The 16,743-nt window shown below is 42.9% G+C and overlaps 6 protein-coding genes across 6 annotated transcripts; 3 read left to right on the forward strand and 3 right to left on the reverse strand.

Annotated features, from left to right (window-relative positions):
• Nucleotides 1–158: 158 nt before the first annotated feature.
• J4E78_002667 (uncharacterized protein) lies at nt 159–1,103 on the forward strand (the record flags this gene model as incomplete). Its single annotated transcript, XM_049363313.1, has 1 exon — nt 159–1,103. One exon carries the CDS (start codon nt 159–161, stop codon nt 1,101–1,103), a length of 945 nt encoding a protein of 314 aa, XP_049225905.1.
• Nucleotides 1,104–1,605: 502 nt separating this feature from the next.
• Nucleotides 1,606–2,597, forward strand: J4E78_002668 (uncharacterized protein; the record flags this gene model as incomplete). The annotated part of the gene is made up of 2 exons (XM_049363314.1): nt 1,606–1,639; nt 1,822–2,597. The coding sequence occupies 2 exons, from the start codon at nt 1,606–1,608 to the stop codon at nt 2,595–2,597; spliced, it is 810 nt and encodes a 269-aa protein (XP_049225906.1).
• A 1,384-nt stretch (nt 2,598–3,981) lies between these two features.
• J4E78_002669 (uncharacterized protein) lies at nt 3,982–4,664 on the forward strand (the record flags this gene model as incomplete). Its single annotated transcript, XM_049363315.1, has 2 exons — nt 3,982–4,606; nt 4,651–4,664. The coding sequence occupies 2 exons, from the start codon at nt 3,982–3,984 to the stop codon at nt 4,662–4,664; spliced, it is 639 nt and encodes a 212-aa protein (XP_049225907.1).
• A 1,302-nt stretch (nt 4,665–5,966) lies between these two features.
• Nucleotides 5,967–7,127, reverse strand: J4E78_002670 (uncharacterized protein; the record flags this gene model as incomplete). Its single annotated transcript, XM_049363316.1, has 2 exons — nt 5,967–6,014; nt 6,063–7,127. The coding sequence occupies 2 exons, from the start codon at nt 7,125–7,127 to the stop codon at nt 5,967–5,969; spliced, it is 1,113 nt and encodes a 370-aa protein (XP_049225908.1).
• A 1,109-nt stretch (nt 7,128–8,236) lies between these two features.
• J4E78_002671 (uncharacterized protein) lies at nt 8,237–9,730 on the reverse strand (the record flags this gene model as incomplete). The annotated part of the gene is made up of 1 exon (XM_049363317.1): nt 8,237–9,730. The coding sequence occupies one exon, from the start codon at nt 9,728–9,730 to the stop codon at nt 8,237–8,239; it is 1,494 nt and encodes a 497-aa protein (XP_049225909.1).
• Nucleotides 9,731–10,361: 631 nt separating this feature from the next.
• J4E78_002672 (uncharacterized protein) lies at nt 10,362–11,554 on the reverse strand (the record flags this gene model as incomplete). The annotated part of the gene is made up of 2 exons (XM_049363318.1): nt 10,362–11,366; nt 11,414–11,554. The coding sequence occupies 2 exons, from the start codon at nt 11,552–11,554 to the stop codon at nt 10,362–10,364; spliced, it is 1,146 nt and encodes a 381-aa protein (XP_049225910.1).
• Nucleotides 11,555–16,743: the final 5,189 nt, after the last annotated feature.

Raw genomic sequence — 16,743 nt, forward strand, 5'->3', positions numbered from 1 at the left:
GGAGGCGGCATAGTTTACCTAGTTCGCGTGTAGTCCCTGAGGGTATTCGCGGATTCTCCGAGGTCGCTTCACGACATGTGAACTTCCAACAAACACTCATATATTGCAGGCCGCACCCTCAATTCTGAATCAAAAGATTCGAATCACATACTCCCATCATGGAAGCAGCCAAGGAAGCAACCTCAAAAGCCGCGCAAACCGGGAAAGAGCTGGAGCAAAAGGTTGAAGAAAAGTTGATACTACTATGGGACGAACTCTCGCCATGGCAGCAAGACAATCACTACATTCAATCGGGGTACCGCGCTCAATCCAACTCATTTGTCAAGTCCTGGAAGAGTCTCGGGTATCTTCACAACGAAACCGTCAACATCTACACCCATCTCATTGGAGCTGTGATGGCTGCCATCTCCTCCGTCGCACTCTACAACACCCTGGCTCCTCGCTATGACACAGCCACACAAGAAGACGTCTGGGCCTTCAGCTGCTACTTCGCAGGAGCTGTAGCATGTCTGGGCATGAGCGCGACATATCATACGATACAGAACCACTCGCACGAGGTCGCTGTCTGGGGCAACAAACTCGACTACCTGGGCATTGTCTTCCTCATCTGGGGCAGCTTCGTACCCATCGTATACTACGCTTTTGGTAGCGAACCAGAACTGCAAACGACGTACTGGACCATGATCACGACGCTGGCAGCTGGCACATCCGTCGCAGCCACACATCCCAAGTTCCGCACTCCCGCATTGAGACCCTTTCGAGCGCTCATGTTCGTGCTCATGGGACTTTCCGCTGTCTTCCCTGTACTTCATGGTGTCAGACTGTACGGTGTTGACCACCTGCGCAAGAGCATTGGCTTGGATTGGGTTCTCTTGCAGGGTGCACTGTATATTGCTGGCGCTGCTATCTATGCTGCGAGGGTACCCGAGAAGTGGAGCCCTGGGAGGTACGATATCTGGGGCTCAAGCCATCAGATCTTTCACGTCTTGGTTGTTCTTGCGGCAGCTAGTCATCTTGTAGCTTTGGTCACGGCGTTTGACTACGCACATACGCACGGGATGGACAAGGTGATAGATGGTAAGGGAGGCAAGATTTGGACATGAGTACACGATGCTATGGCAAAGCGCAGTCAACTCAAATGCTTAACACCTTCAATGACCGACTCAAGAGTGTAGCCTCGTCCTCTTCGAAACCCTATTCAGAATGCCATGCCGTGAAGGAAGCGATCGACAAGGATGTATTTCGAGAACGCGCACAGACCAGCCGATGACGCCGTGGCTCGATCGCCAGCCACCTTCCCCATAGATTGCACAGATTGGCGTTTGTGGGTCAGGGCAGCCAATCACGCCTCAGCACCGCAGCTTCCGATCTTCGAGCTCTCTTTCCCAGCACTCAGGTTCCCGGCTTCCATTCTTCTTTTCCCTTCCACACCGCCCGTCGCGTCTCTTCCAACTGCTTGCGCATCATTTCTACGCATCACCGCATCCATTGCACCTTTACGCGCATCAATTGCTGTTCCGCCCCGCTTTCGCGACTTTACACGCGGTTTTGCGCACCATAACGTCATCTCTTACCACCTGCCGCTGCTAAGCTACGTTACACACAATGACCGACACTGAGATCCAACAAGGAGATAAGGGTACGTGCCTCTCAATTATCAATCCGAGACCCCTTCAGCTGTTCAGTGGCTGCGCATCGCGAGGTTCCGCCAGGCGCATTGCGCTCACTGGCGCGTAACGATTGCCCATCCGCGCGCGTCTTACTTGCCGCGATCGGTATAATTGCAAAAGACTCAGGAACTCACTGCTAACTTGTGAGCAGTCTCATGGAACTGGGGCTCCGGACAGCCCGGTGGCACCGCTGCCGAGGTCAAGGACCAAGGCGAGATTGCCATTGAATCCAAGAAGGGCAACACTATCAAGAAGAACGCCTCGCCCGACAACCCCGCTGTGCACGTCGAGCGCTCTGGCAACGACGTCGTGAAGCGCGCTTCCGAACTCCAGATCGACGAAAAGGCCGACGGCGCTAACGGCGACTCCAAAGAAGAGGACAAGTCGGCAGAGTCAGAGAAGAAGGATGACGACAAGTCGGCTGACTCAGATAAGAAGGAGGACGAGAAGACCTCCGAAGCCGAGAAGAAGGACGAGGAGATGAAGGACGCGCCTGACAGTGAGGAGAAGAAGGAAGAAGCGCAAACCAACGGCGAGTCCAAGGCTGAAGAGGCCAAGGAGGATTCGAAGGAAGAGGCCAAGGACGACGCGACAGAAGACAAGTCTGACGAAAAGGACGAGGAACCCCAGGCCGGCGACAAGCGCAAGGCCGACGAGGTAGCCGCGGATAAGACCAACGGCGCCGACGCTGACGCCGATGAGAAGCCCGCCGAGAAGAAGGCAAAGACCGACGAGGCTGACGACGATGAAGCCGAGGACAAGGAAGAAGCCGAGACAAAGCCTACCCCCAAGAAGGGCGGCCGCGCCAAGAAGGAGAAGAAGGAACCCGCAAAGAAGAAGGCGCCCAAGAAGGCTGCCACCGCCGACGGCACACCACGCCGCAGCGGCAGGACCACTAAGAACACCGCATCAATGGCGGAAGACTAGAAACGCAGCAGCGCAGTCTCATAGGTTCAAAATGCATATAGTCACGGATGGCGACGCAAAGGATAACAATGAAACGACCATGGAAAATGGATACTGGATGGAATGGAATGGAAAAGGATCTGTATTCATCGGTGGCAGGCGCTCATAAGGGATCGATTTCGCACTCTCATTTCCTTTTTTTGAGGCTCTGCTTTTACTTCGGTATCGTTCGTCTGCTTTTCTGGGCTTGTGTGTAACTGTAACATGGAATGAATCAACAAAGTTGACATGATATGTTTGATTCGCTTGATCAAATACTCGGCTCGCTTTTCTTGAGCGCAAAGGTGTACGATGTTAAGTGTTGAAAACGGTAGATGAAATGTCTCGAATTACTATGTGACTCATCTTACTGTAGGACAGTCCATGTTTCTTCGGTGGTACACAATAACGATAGCACGACGCCGGTGATGTGCCAAGATATCATGGTTCTTATGATCTCACTCCTTTCTTCACGTTTCGTCACAGATCACACAGAGACGAAATCACAGTATTCAGAAAGATGCTGGCATTAAGAGGCATGACTATGAACTACTACTTGCTTCGCGCTGCGGCTTGTGTCCTGTAATGTACGTCAGCAACTTGCCTCAAACATAATAAAGCGACGTGACATGTATGCGTAATCTCTCATTCAGACAGGAAATACTCATTCAATAAAGGCCGTGAAACCTTCTCCGATCCGTCTTGAAACTTGTGATTTGTATTGTGTTCATCATTGCGAGATGGGGATGTGGGGAGTGTAGGGAGAGAGAAGAGAGTGGTGTACTTACTTGGATGATTGCAGAGAAGGCTGGGGGCTGTGAAAGGTTGGGTCTGCCGTTAGTTCTGGGATTGTGACTGCAGCTTCTAGCAGTTGAGGTGATCATCGTGTTTTGCGCGTCGCGATGTATTGATCGCGCGTGAGACGCGGTTGTAAAGGATCTCATCAACGCATGTCGTAGCTGTGCCGCCAGGGTGTGGTGAGAGAAGGCTGAGAGGAGCTCTGCAGAGTTCTTGCGCGTTTTCAAGCGAAGGGTCTTGGCGGTCCGTGCCCGCCCCACCTTCCTTCACCACGATCTCACTCTCCTTGTCCATCTTCGCGCTCGTGTCGTGATAGTCCTGTTATCGCTCTGAGCTGCTCAACGAGCTGCTCGTCATATCCTTGCTTGTCTCTGATCCGACTGTCATTGGCATCGCAGCCTTTTTGTTTCCAACGCTGAACAAGGCCGGCTTATTGTGCCTCGTTGCTTTCAATGTAATGCTCACGACGAGTGAGCATTTCGGCCCTTGAGCGCCCGGATTTCGATACAGCTCAAACAAAAGTTGCAACTCGGTAGAGCATGCTCTTGTACAGCGAGAATTTCCCACCATGCGGCTTCTGCACGCACGCACATTGGAGCTGAAGACGTTCGTCGACAACATCCCACCATATGCCATCCTTTCGCACTGCTGGGAGGATGAAGAAGTCGTCTTTTCTGATATCACCAATATCAAACAAGCGAAGAAGAAGAGGGGGTTTGCGAAAATCGAAAAGACCTGTGAAATTGCTGTTGCAGATGGGTTGGAATATGCTTGGGTCGATACGTGCTGCATCGACAAGAGTAGCAGCGCTGAGCTTTCAGAAGCTATCAACAGCATGTTTGCGTGGTATAGAGACTCGGACCAGTGCTATGCGTATCTCTCCGACGTCGAGTTCAAGGGTGCATTCGGGGAAGGTCAATCGGCAAGGTATCGCATCGCCTTTTCGCGCAGCAGATGGTTTGAACGTGCTTGGACGTTGCAAGAGCTACTGGCTCCTAGGAACTTCCATGCTGATGGGGACCACAACTTTTACAACCCTTTCATTACCAATCAAATTCCATCTGGTAGATACGATGGTATGAAGTTCTATTCGCGCGACTGGCAACTTCTTGGACTCAAGGTCAACCTTGGCAAACAAATATCAAAGATCACTGGCATCCCCATGGAGTATCTCAACGGTCAGAGCTTGGAAGGTGCGAGCATAAGTATGCGGATGTCGTGGGCTGCAGACAGACAGGCGACAAGATCTGAAGACATCGCTTACAGCCTACTTGGTATCTTCGATGTCAACATGCCCTTGCTATATGGCGAGGGGAGAACAAAGGCGTTTAGAAGGTTGCAGGAAGAAATCATGAAGATCTCAGAGGACGAGACACTATTTGCATGGGAGGCTCCATACCGTTGGAAGGCTTCATATCGTATGAATGAGTTAGCCGCAGACGTACTCGCGTCTGCTCCAAACGATTTTCGGGAAACACGAAGCCTGATACCATTCGCTTCGGACGATCCTGTGCCCCCTTCCACGATGACCCACAGAGGCCTACGCATATGACAAACGCTGTTCCACACTCACCAACTCGACAAGGATGAATGCGGAATGATTCGGCCTCTTCGCTCCCCAGTCATGATTTGGCCGGATCGCGACATCGTTTGGGGGATCTTAAGATGCCATGTGGCTCACGACTTCCAGCACTTCGTAATCGTCCCTTTGCTGCATTTATCTGGCGATCTTTATGTAAGAGATATCAGTACTAGCGTGTCATTAATCCCATCCGGATGCGTACCTCCTTCGGCGCTTCCCAGGGAAATCTACATCCGGAACGTTCGTACATCAACCATCGCGAACAATTTTTGGCGGCGATGGGGATTCCTTGTTCGCAAACCTCCAGAAGGCATCGAGATACGACGATGCTTCCCCAAAGAAGCCTGGAATGAAAAAGATAACATCCTGCAGGGTAAAGACAACGACATTGGACCTTCGTCCTGGCACGCATCCATAGAACTGGACTTCACTCTCGCCACTAAAACAGGGCAGACTGCTGAATACATGATTTTCGTGTCCATTGGATGCAAGAATGATGCCTTGACAGAGAAACCACAACCCTGGTGTTATGTTCATGACGCTATCTGGAGGCAAGGTACCATGAATCTGGAAGCATTCCATGCTATTTCATCGTCGAAGCCTGCACAGCACGAGGTTCAGCGCTTCCGAGCGGGAAATATGACTAGAACGGACCTCAGTCTCAAGGTGTCCATCACACCAGCCAAAGTCCTTTCGCAAGACATGTTTGTCGTAGACCTTCAATACGGAGAGCTCCAGCAGTATTTCGCTACAGCCATACCTGGTGCACATGAGCAGCAGCTACCTCCCAGTGTATTTCACTCCAGTCCTTCGATGCACGATGTTCCGTTGGTGACAATACCAAGCATCTCGGAACTCTTGGCTACGGGCTCTGATTCTCCAAGTTTTCATACACAGCCCACCTGAACGCGCACAGCCCTATCAATCGCAGATCCCTAACATGGAAAGACTCGAATTTGCACAACCCACGCTCACCGAAGACGCCCAGAATGCAGATCGATGGTATTAGCACGAGCGAACTATGTCACGTTAGCGAGTTAAACTTACGGAAAGCGCAGCGTACTTACCTTCGTCTTATGCACCAACTTCCAGATGATGATCGGCACGATGAAGAGCGGTATGCCAATATACGAGGCAATGAAGTCACCCGTACTCCAGTTCCCCTTCAGGAAGACAGGGAAACCAGTGATCAACGTAATGATAGTGGATCCAATGAAACCATACCACGCGGTAAAGGGTTGGAAAGGGCTCTTCCAAGGCAAGCTATCCCGGCTGAGTCCTTGCGCTTTCATAGCAGCATGGAAGCGGATGAAGCAGAAACATAATGTAGCCCAGGCGATCAAGCCTGCAACTGTGCTTAGACTCACTAGCCAACCGAAAGCCTGCGCCGCGCCTCCCTCGCCCAGGCTGAGGTATGCAAGAGGTCCAAAAAGCCAAGACGCAAGGACCGCGTAGTATGGTACTCCGTTCTTCCAGGTGCGACCGAAGATTTGTGGAAGCTGGCGATCTGTGGTCATTGCGACAATAATGCGGGATCCGACCCAGCAGTATGAGTTTCCAGCCGACCAGGCAGAGATGAGAATACAGGCGTTGACGATCGAAGGCAGTACGCTTATGCCGGCCTGTTTGATCGCAATGACCCATGGCGAGGAGTTGGCGTTTCCAGTGCCTGATACGAGACCGGGGTTCCTAGGGTCGACGATAATTCCAATCAGAAGAGCGCCTAGGATGTAGAAAAGGGCGATGCGGAATGTGACCCTTTTGGCCGACTTTGGGATGGCCGAGTGAGGGTTGATGCTTTCAGCAGCGGTGATGACTACCACCTCGACACCAATGAAGGAGAACGCTGCGTTGACGAACGAAGCTAGGAATCCGAGGAAGTGACCTGTTGGCCCAGAGATGCCGTTGTAGTCCACCCATGCGCCTGGATTGTTCCAGTAGCGGAAGCCAATTGTTTCACCGTTTGGCGCGCCTCCGGAGGTAATGACGATGGAAACCAGAATGAGTCCAAGAAAGCATGCAATCTTGATTGCACCAGCGACGACTTCAGATTCACCGAACCAACGAACACTCAGCAAGTTCGTAGCCAGGATGAGAACCAGACTGATGGAAATGACAACGGCAGGCGACATGTCGGTCCAATAACCCACAAGGATAGCAGAGGCCGAGCACTCGGCAGCAATGGATATAGTATAACAATACCCATAGCTTATAGCGAGCGAGAAACCAACCGCGGGATCAATAAACCGACTTGCAAAATGCGGAAACGAACCAGCAGTGGGAATCTGCATCTCAGTAAGTGACTATAACTCAAACCCCACATCAAAGAGTTACAAACCACAGTAGCCAACTCCGCAATACTCTGCATAACACACCAAAGCACACTCCCCACAACCAAGTACGCAAGCAACAAGCCTGCAGGTCCAGCACTCGCATACGCAGATCCCGTTCCGATGAAAAGACCCGTGCCAATCCCGGAACAAAATCCTATCATGGTGACATGATAATTCTTGAGCCGCCGCTGAGTAGCCCCATGCCCACCAACATTGAGTTGCGGTTCGAGAATCGGTTTGCCGTCGTCGGAGCCATGGTGGTCGATGTGTGGTGAGCTTTCGATGTCGTGCTGGTGGATTTGGTTCAACATCTTCGACTACGATGTGACCGCGGAGACAAGGCTCTGGGGTATTGTTGGAGAACGCACAGGCGGTAGTGTGGCGGGGATGTGTACCCAGGTAATGTAAGGGACCGCACTATGGAAGCTGTCTTGGTGCTATGTACTATACTTGCTCTTGTGTTTGCCCGTCCCTGAAATTCTTTTCGGCGCTATCAAAGCACGTCATGTAAATCTGTTGTGAGCCTGGACCACCATGTGGTGGCGCGGAATGCAGTTGGGAAGTACTATACGAATACCTAGGTACCCATCATGGTGCGTGGTTTTGTAGGTTTGAACCTCGCCGCAGCGTCTAAATGGCTAGACATCTATCAGGCATTATCGATAGACTTACTCAGTTGTAGACCCTTTCTTGACAGGTGCAAAGCGTAGCCATGTGATTTGTTAAATGGACTAGTTCCCACTAAATCGTGAATTTTCGGAAGGGGCCGATCTTAGCGCGATGAAGTTTTCTTGATGTTCGCACTACCGTTACTGCTTCACGCTAGTTCAAAACGCTCAACAACAGAATTGTGGGTAACATCATAGCGTGCTTCTTTCCTAACATGACGAATTCATCTATCAAATCGCTCAGACCTTTACTTTCAGCGTCCAACGCCTTCCCAAACATGCCCACCGACTGAACAAGAAGCTGATCAGACTCAAACCGAGAATCGCGCAGAAGAAAGCTACCATTGGCTGGGGTCCAACTGTTTCAACAAGCTCTCCACTGATCGGAATGCAGACCAGCGTCGCAAGGGAAGCGATGAAGTACATGCTTCCATAGTATCGGCCAAACTCTTCTGCCCTGCATAGCTGTCCTACGCATGCGGGTGTCAGCGCCATCCAAGACCCTGTTCCGAAGCCGAAGAGCGCTGCGAACGCGTATAGTGCTGGAAGAGATGTTGTGCCGAGTGGCAACCATAGGGCTAGCATCCAGAGCAAGGTGAAGACAATCATGATGAACAAAGTGTTGAATCGACCAATCTTGTCCGCGGCGTACCCGGGTAGTAACCGTCCGAGGCATGAAACACCGTTGAGCACAGCAATGAGGTAGAAGCCAGTGTCAGGCGGGAAGTTCGTACTCAGCGTTGCGTAGGTAGGCATGATGCCCAGTCCACCGAAGAGAACGACCTCGAAACCGAAGACACTCAAGGTAAACAAGCTCAACCTAAGATCGCCGTAGATAGAGAGTGAGATGATGGCTTTCTTCTTTGCGGCGGCAGACGGCGGGATGCGAGCTTTCATCAGGATGTTGGCGATGATGAAGCAAAAGAGGAATACAAAGCCCAGTATCCGGAGCGACCATGCATAGCCGTACTTCGGAAGAGTAGTCCGCAGCACCAACGGAATCGTTAGACCACCAGCAGAGCTACCCATCATGGCGATGCCTTGCGTAAGACCTCGTCGTTCCTTGAACCAATGCGCAACTACCGCGAGACTCGTAGTCGTCAGCATGGCGCCGGAGAATCCTCCCAGTACGCCACAACAGAGGATCATCTGCCAGAACATGTCGCATTCAGCAAGCAGAAAGATCATCAGGAGGAACATGACACTTCCTGTCAAAGCGATCCATCGCGGCCCATACCGGTCGAAGAGCGGTCCAACCCAAATACCCAGCGCAAGTGACAGGTAGACAAAGACTGATGGGATCCATCCGATATCACGTGCCGACATATACGAAAGTTGGTTTTGGCCCCAGTAGTCCTGAAGCGTGCCGATAGACACCATGAAGCCAAAGGAAGGAAACAGCATCAACCACGCCGATGCGACCACGAGCCACGCGCGTAGCCCACCCTCGGGGAAATCGTCTTCAGCGTCAACAATGGGTATCCCAGGCTCTTCATCAAGTTCGTCGATAGGCTGCGTCCGATGCGACCGTGTGCGCCTATGCGATCTGACTTCCATCTCGTGATGCGCAGACTGCTTCGCTTCGCTTCCCGCCTTAGATCGACCCGTCATCTTTGACACCGTCCTCCTCAATCCATCCCAAATCTCATCAGGCTCGTCATAAGCATAAGGTGTTCCGTCGCTAGTAGTCGGAATGTCCTGCATCTGGACAACGGGGTTGGCGATTGGATCCATCTTCACGAAAACTTCTTCTCCCCTTTTATCGGCCTGTAGAAAGATAAACAACAGCAGATTGCGTCAAGCGCTCGTAGCGTGGACCAAGAAGATGTCTTATCTGTCGTTCAGAAGTTTGGTCGTCGACCACACGAGCCTACCGTGCCTTATACAACAGCGACAACACCCGGATTCGCATTCCTCATCTAGTAGAGTAGCTTGGCGCAAAAAACGCATCTATGACAGCGACCAGACGCATAGGGCGTGTTAACGCTCGATGCGCCCTACCCTATCGGCGGAGCGACGGTTAGTGGAGCGGCGTGTCTGGGCCTGCCCCGCCTTCAACCGTTGATTAGCATCTTCGGAGCTTTTTGGCATACTCCGATTATTCCTAGATGCACTTGCTCGTACTCCGAGATCGCCATGGTGGAGAAAAGGGTGGAAGGCGTGTGAAGTTTGTCAGGGCGCGGTCTGGGTTGGGTTGGTCGAAATCGTGATTTTCGCGAGGGTTGCACTTGCGATGCCGGCAAAAGGCCGCGGAGTTGGTGGATGGTGCATTACTAAGCCACTTTTGCAATGACTGAGTTGAGTGCATTTCGTTGTTCTACAATGCTGCTACAAAGTTCCGCTTTACTACTTAAAAGCCTGCGCTTTACTTCGGTACAGCCGTAATGACGGAATGATACCTCACCTCGTCATAGCAATGCACATCCGCGATCTTCAGTCCCGCGCTCCCCAACAACTTCATCCAGTCCTCTTTGCTCCGCTCGATGCCGCCCAGCGAGGCCATCATCGCAAGATCCATCATAGCGACCTGCCAAGGCACCTTCGTCTCCGGTAGCACCACCTCATCGATCAAAATGCGCGATTTCGGACCCATAGCAGGGACGATGTTTGAGAGGATGCGAATGCAGTCTTCGTCCGTCCAATCATGCATGATATGCCTAAAATAGTAGAACTTTGCTTCGCGAATAGGTTGCGGAGTGAAGAAGTCATGGGCTTGGAACTCGATACCGTCCACGTGCGGCGCATGCGCAAGTGTTGAAGGGACATCTTGGACGACGATGCGACCGGGCAGATCGGGAAACTTCTTCCTGAATGCGACGGAATGTTGACCAAAGCCTCCGCCAATGTCGACCAAGAGCGCAGAGTTGTCTGCGGACTTGAAGTCGCCTACAACGTCTTGAGCAGGGTATGAAGACACCCAGCTATCGACAGAGTCGAGCACCATGATGTGACCGAGTGCTTTCATCTGCTCACCATCCTGTTTCATCCACTCAAACGGTGTGAGATCCGTCTTCATGGCCGCATGGAAGGGCAGGTCTTTGGAATCTGTGATGTCTTGGTACTTGTGCTCCTTCAAATAGCCAGGCAGTGCTTGCATAACCGGCAAATGGAGTTTCGACAGATGCGGCGCCGCGCCGTTGACGTGCGGGTTGGCGAAGACGCGTGTCGCACGGTTTGCTGCGAAGGTATTCTTCTTGACTTCTGCGATGAGTCCGAAAGATGCCATAGACCGGAGCAGATGCGCGAGTAGATTTGGCGCTGCACCAGTTTTCTGCTGGAACTCATCGTGTGTTATTGGTGTGGTCGATGAGGATAGGGTGGTAAAGATGTTGAGATCGATACCAACGTCGATGAGAGCCCATTGAAGAGGCTAGCTACGGTTCAGTGAATGCTTGCGATTCAAATGGGGGGACTTACTGCCATAGCTAGGCTGAACATCATCTCCCAGTCGCTGTAGAGATCCTTCTGTAGGTCTCGGATCTGTTCCTGGATTTGTTGTCTTTCTCGGGCATTGCCCTTGGCGTATGCCTGGCGTATCTGATCTGCTGCTGCTTCCATGATTGTGGGCTTGAAGCTGTACACTAGGGTTTGTGTTGGAAGGAAGAGGCGTTGCAATTGCTGAGTTGATTCACATCCATTACCGCAGGCTTCGATCTTTATACTCCATCTCTGCTCGAACGACTGTCTCGGTTTCCTCGGTCGTATATTCCGTCTTTAGCTCAAGAACCCCTTGTTGACCGAGATGTGCGAGACTCAGGTTGGTAGTGTGGAGATGTCCGTAGGCAGCAGCGAGATGGCCGAAAAGACCGAGAAGACCAGTACGGGTTCCTCCAATGCACAATCTGCTGCTGGTACCTTCCAGAAAGCCTTCTCTCGGCTTTTAGGTTCCCTTTGGATACATGTTAATCCATCCACGATGGATTGAGGCTAAACGATGATGGTGAGTCCCACTGCCTAAATAGGAAGGTTTTGCTTGGGCGTAGATAACGGCACTCAATGACGCCAAGGTCGCCAATGTCCGGGTTGGCCCAATGTCCCCTATAACGCCTATGCCTGCTACGCCTTTATCTTATAAATTATACGCTTCTCTAAGATTCTATACGTTTAACCTTTATACTAGCGCTACGCTAATACGCTAGTATAGCGCTAAAAACTTTTTAAAGCTACTAAGCTAATTATAGCTTAAAAAATAAAAGTATTAAATACTATAAAACTTTTAAACTAATAAGTAAGTTTAAATATAAATCTTTATAAAGTGTTTAAAAAAAAATAGTACTAATATTAGTAATATAAATTTTAGTATTATAATAATATACTATTATTACTTTAACTTTATACTTTATTTATACTATAATATTACTTTATTATATTAAATATACTATTTAATAGCGCTTATTATACTTTTTTTAACTATATTTAAAATATATTAGTACTTTATATCTAATTTTACAAACTTTATTTAGTAAAAAGATATTAAAAAACGTCTAGCTACTATCTTAGAATAGCTAGAAGATTTTAAGATTTTAAAACATTTAGTGTATATTACTATTAGCACTAATGCTTAACTATAACTATATATATTTATACACTTCTAGAAGCTTAGGTAGTAATTAAGAACTATATAATATAGTAGTAATAGAAATACTATAATAGCTTTACAGTATATATTCTCTAATAACTATAATATAATAACTATTCTTCTAGATCTTAATAGAACTTATAGTAGTCTATTATAGCTACTATCTAATAAATAGTATTTTACTATATAAAATAAGCTATAAATACTATATTCTTATTATCTTAGCTTTTATTACTTTTATAAAGCATTTTAGCTAAAGTATTTCTTTACTAAAGTATAGTATTCTTAAGAGCTAGAAAGAGCTATAAACTTAATATTAATTTTACTTTATATACTTAGTTATAAATATAGATAGTATAAGTAATTAAGTATATTTTAGTAAGATTATAAATAAAATACTTTTTCTATTACTTTAAAAGTAGACTATATTTACTAAAGAGCTTATATATTTTACTAATAAGCTTCTTAAAAGTAAAGCTAGAAGAGAAAATAATAGAAGATCTTACGCTAGTTATATATATAATAAGAATAATAGAAATAGAAGTAAAAGAAATAGATATAATAAGAATAAATATAATAAAAATATTAATAAGCCTAGCGTATAGCTCTAAAGTACTAGTAAAGTAGCTCTTTAGAGTACTTATAATAGTCTCTAGTATAGTATAAATAAAGTAGTTTATAATAGCCTTTATAATAGCTTCTAGAATAATAACTTTAAAAAAACTTATAAAAGTAGTAATAGCAACGCGTTTAAAAGAAAAGTAATTAATATAGTAATAATAAAGAGGCTTAATTAAGCTTTAGTAAGGTAGTAAGATAATATAACTAGTAATAAGATTAGCTTTAAACTTACTAACGCTAGAAGAACTTATAAAAAAGTATAAGGTATAGAGAATATAGTTAAGAGCTTATTTAGTATACTAGTATAGCTTTAGAGTTAGATTTAAGCTACTATTTACTTTAATAAGTTTTTAAATCTCTAATTTACTATAAGCTATAAAATAAGAATAGAGATAGAGATAGAGATAGAGAATAGAGAGTATATATATAGTAGAAGCATAATTTTACTAGCTAAAAATTTTAGTATTTTATTACTTTATAATCTATAGCTTAGTTAGTTATAAGCTATTAAGAATATATAATTATATTATAATTCTCTCTACTATAGTATAAGTAGACGTTAGTATTTATAAAATAGTTACTTTACTACTCTAAATTTTAAAAGCTTTAACTACTACGCTAGAGGTAGTAGCGCTAAAAACCTAAGTCTTAGTCTACCTAACGCCTATATCTCTAAACGTAGAATTTTAACTCTTTTAGAAATACGTTTTTTTATATACTAGTAACAGACTTTACTCTTTTTAAACTAGCTTACTATAGAATTATTAGTTTACTAATAAATATTTAAAATATCTATTATTACTATACTTAGTTTATCTACTTATATATTACTTTTTTTATTAATACTTATATTATTACTACTATTCTTTCTCTAGTCTCTAAGCTTATAATATTTTAGTTAAATATATATACTTATACTATATCTAAAGTATAGATAAAATAAAGTTTATAATAAGTATAGTAATAATAAGTTAATAAATACTACTAAAAAAACTATAATAAAATATAATACTAGTAAATAGACTTATTATACCTAGTGCTTATATATATAGTAAGTATCTATATAGTATAAGTTAACTTAAGTAGTTAAAGTTCTTTAATAATATAAATAGTTATTTTAGAACTTTATCTACGCGTAAGTAATAAAGTAGTATATAATAAATAGTATAAGAGCTAGTAGTTATAAAAGATAATAATAAACACTACTTAAAATAGTATATACTTTATAGTTAGATTATAGTATCTATAGTAAGAATATACTATTAGCTTATAAGTATAAGTTATTATAACTTATAGAAGAGAAAGTATTTAGTATATTTAAAGCTAGTATAAGTATTAATATAGTTAATTACTATACTACTATATAAGCTATTAAGAAACGCGTACCTACTTAGTATATATTTATTCTTTACTATTTAGAAAATAAAAAGTAAAAAAAAGCTTTAAAAAACTATAAAGTACTATAGTAGTAACTCTACTTTATTACTAGTATAGTATACTTCTTACGCGTAAAAAAGAAGTTAAATATACTACTTACTTATATTAGTCTCTTTTTATAGAGATCTAGCGTATACTAATATATTATTAAGATTCTTACTAGCTTTAGTATATACTATATATACTATTATATTAATAGTAGAATAAGTAAGATTAGTTAACTTATATAGGTAAGGCACTCTTTTTATATAACCTTTTCTAGTATATAAACTTCTATAATATTATTAAAACTTCTATAATTTTCTAAAACTTTTTATTTATATATTATTTATTAACTCTAGTAGTAAAGTTAATTATAAGTATAGGTATATAATCTCTATATAGTTATTATATATAATAATATTAACTTTATAGATTATAAATAATATAAGAATACTAGTTATATAGTAAGCTATTAAGCTTTTACTAATATAGCCTTTATTATATATAATAAGTTACCTACTAATAGACTTACTTAAGATATATATAATTTATCTATACCTTTTTCTTTTTATAATATTATAACTAGTCTAGCGTTAACTAAAGGTAATAATATTAGGTATTATATATTTAGCTTACTTATTACTAATATAGTTTAACACTTATATCTAAAAAGTATAAAAGTAGTATTTAATTATAATAGTAACTTTTTTTATCTAGCTTTCTTTATTATTAAATAGTTACTACCTTATATTACTTAGTACTAGTAATTTACTAGTATTTTATAAAATAAGAGTACTATTAAAAGTACGTATACTATATATAAAGATATATTCTTATATTAGTTAGACTTAAAAGCTACTAATAAGCCTAGTAAAGTTAATAACTTTACTTATTACTTTATATAATATTATAAAAACTAGCTTACTACTAACTATATATAGTTTACTTTATAAAAGTAGTATTACGTAGAGCTACTATATAATAGATAGTAGTAGATTTAACTACTTTTTACCTAGTTCTATATCTAAATAAACTTATTAGCTACTATTATCTATACTTATTAGGTAGCTAATTCTAGTTTTTATACTATATACTCTTTTATTACTAATATAACGTATTAGAACTATTTATATAGTACTAGAAATAATATAAAGTACTACTTAATAAAGCTAGTTATTACTTAAAGGTTTACTTTATAAGTTAGAGTACTCTTTTATATAGCTATAAGAGACTATAAACTACTACTAGTTAATACTAAGTAGAATCTTTAGTATAAGGTAGTTAGAAATACTATATTTTATCTATTAGCGCTATAATTTATAGAGCTTATTAAAGATATCTAATCTACTACTTTTATCTTATTAGCTTAGATATCTTCTAGCCTAGATATTAACTTTTATACTATATATTAGCTTTTATAAAAGGTTAAGCTATTCTTAATACTATACTATATAGTTAAGTATAGTAATATTAGTATACTATAGCGCTTAGTAGATTTTCTTATTATTATATTCTTAAAAGTAAAGTAGTATAACTATAGTAAGAAGATACTATATTATTAATAGTATTTATTCTCTATAAATACGCCTATTTTCTAGTAGTTAATATTATTATTAAGTTTTATAAACTAGTATAAGTAGTAGTTTACTTTTAAGGCTATTAATTTATACTTTAAGTATCTTAACTATAGTTATAAGCTTAACCTCTATAACTAAAAGAACTTTATATATAACTTTAATATTATATTCTAGTAGTAAGCTTTTTATAACGTGTATCTAGGTAAACTTTATACTAAACTTAAGCGTTAGTATAGAGAATTTATATTAAGTAAGTATATAAGTAATAGAGCTATTTATAATATATTTTTTCTTAGTTAAAACTTATTTTTAAATAGATATACTAGCTATTATACTTCTATTAACGCTAGTAGTAAAATATATAATTTTATAAATATCTAATAGAATAGTATAGATAGTCTTAAGGCTAACGTTAATACCTTTAATACTTAGTATATTTATACTCTAATATCTCTACCTTATAGTATATTAGTAGTAACGTCTAGTAATAGTTATAATAGGTTTATTAATATTAGTAAGTACGCTAACTTTACTTATAGTAGCTATAATAG

The sequence above is a fragment of the Alternaria triticimaculans genome (genome assembly GCF_023758025.1).
Source record: "Alternaria triticimaculans strain BMP 0046 chromosome Unknown scaffold_2, whole genome shotgun sequence".
Classification (NCBI taxonomy): Eukaryota; Fungi; Ascomycota; class Dothideomycetes; order Pleosporales; family Pleosporaceae; genus Alternaria; species Alternaria triticimaculans.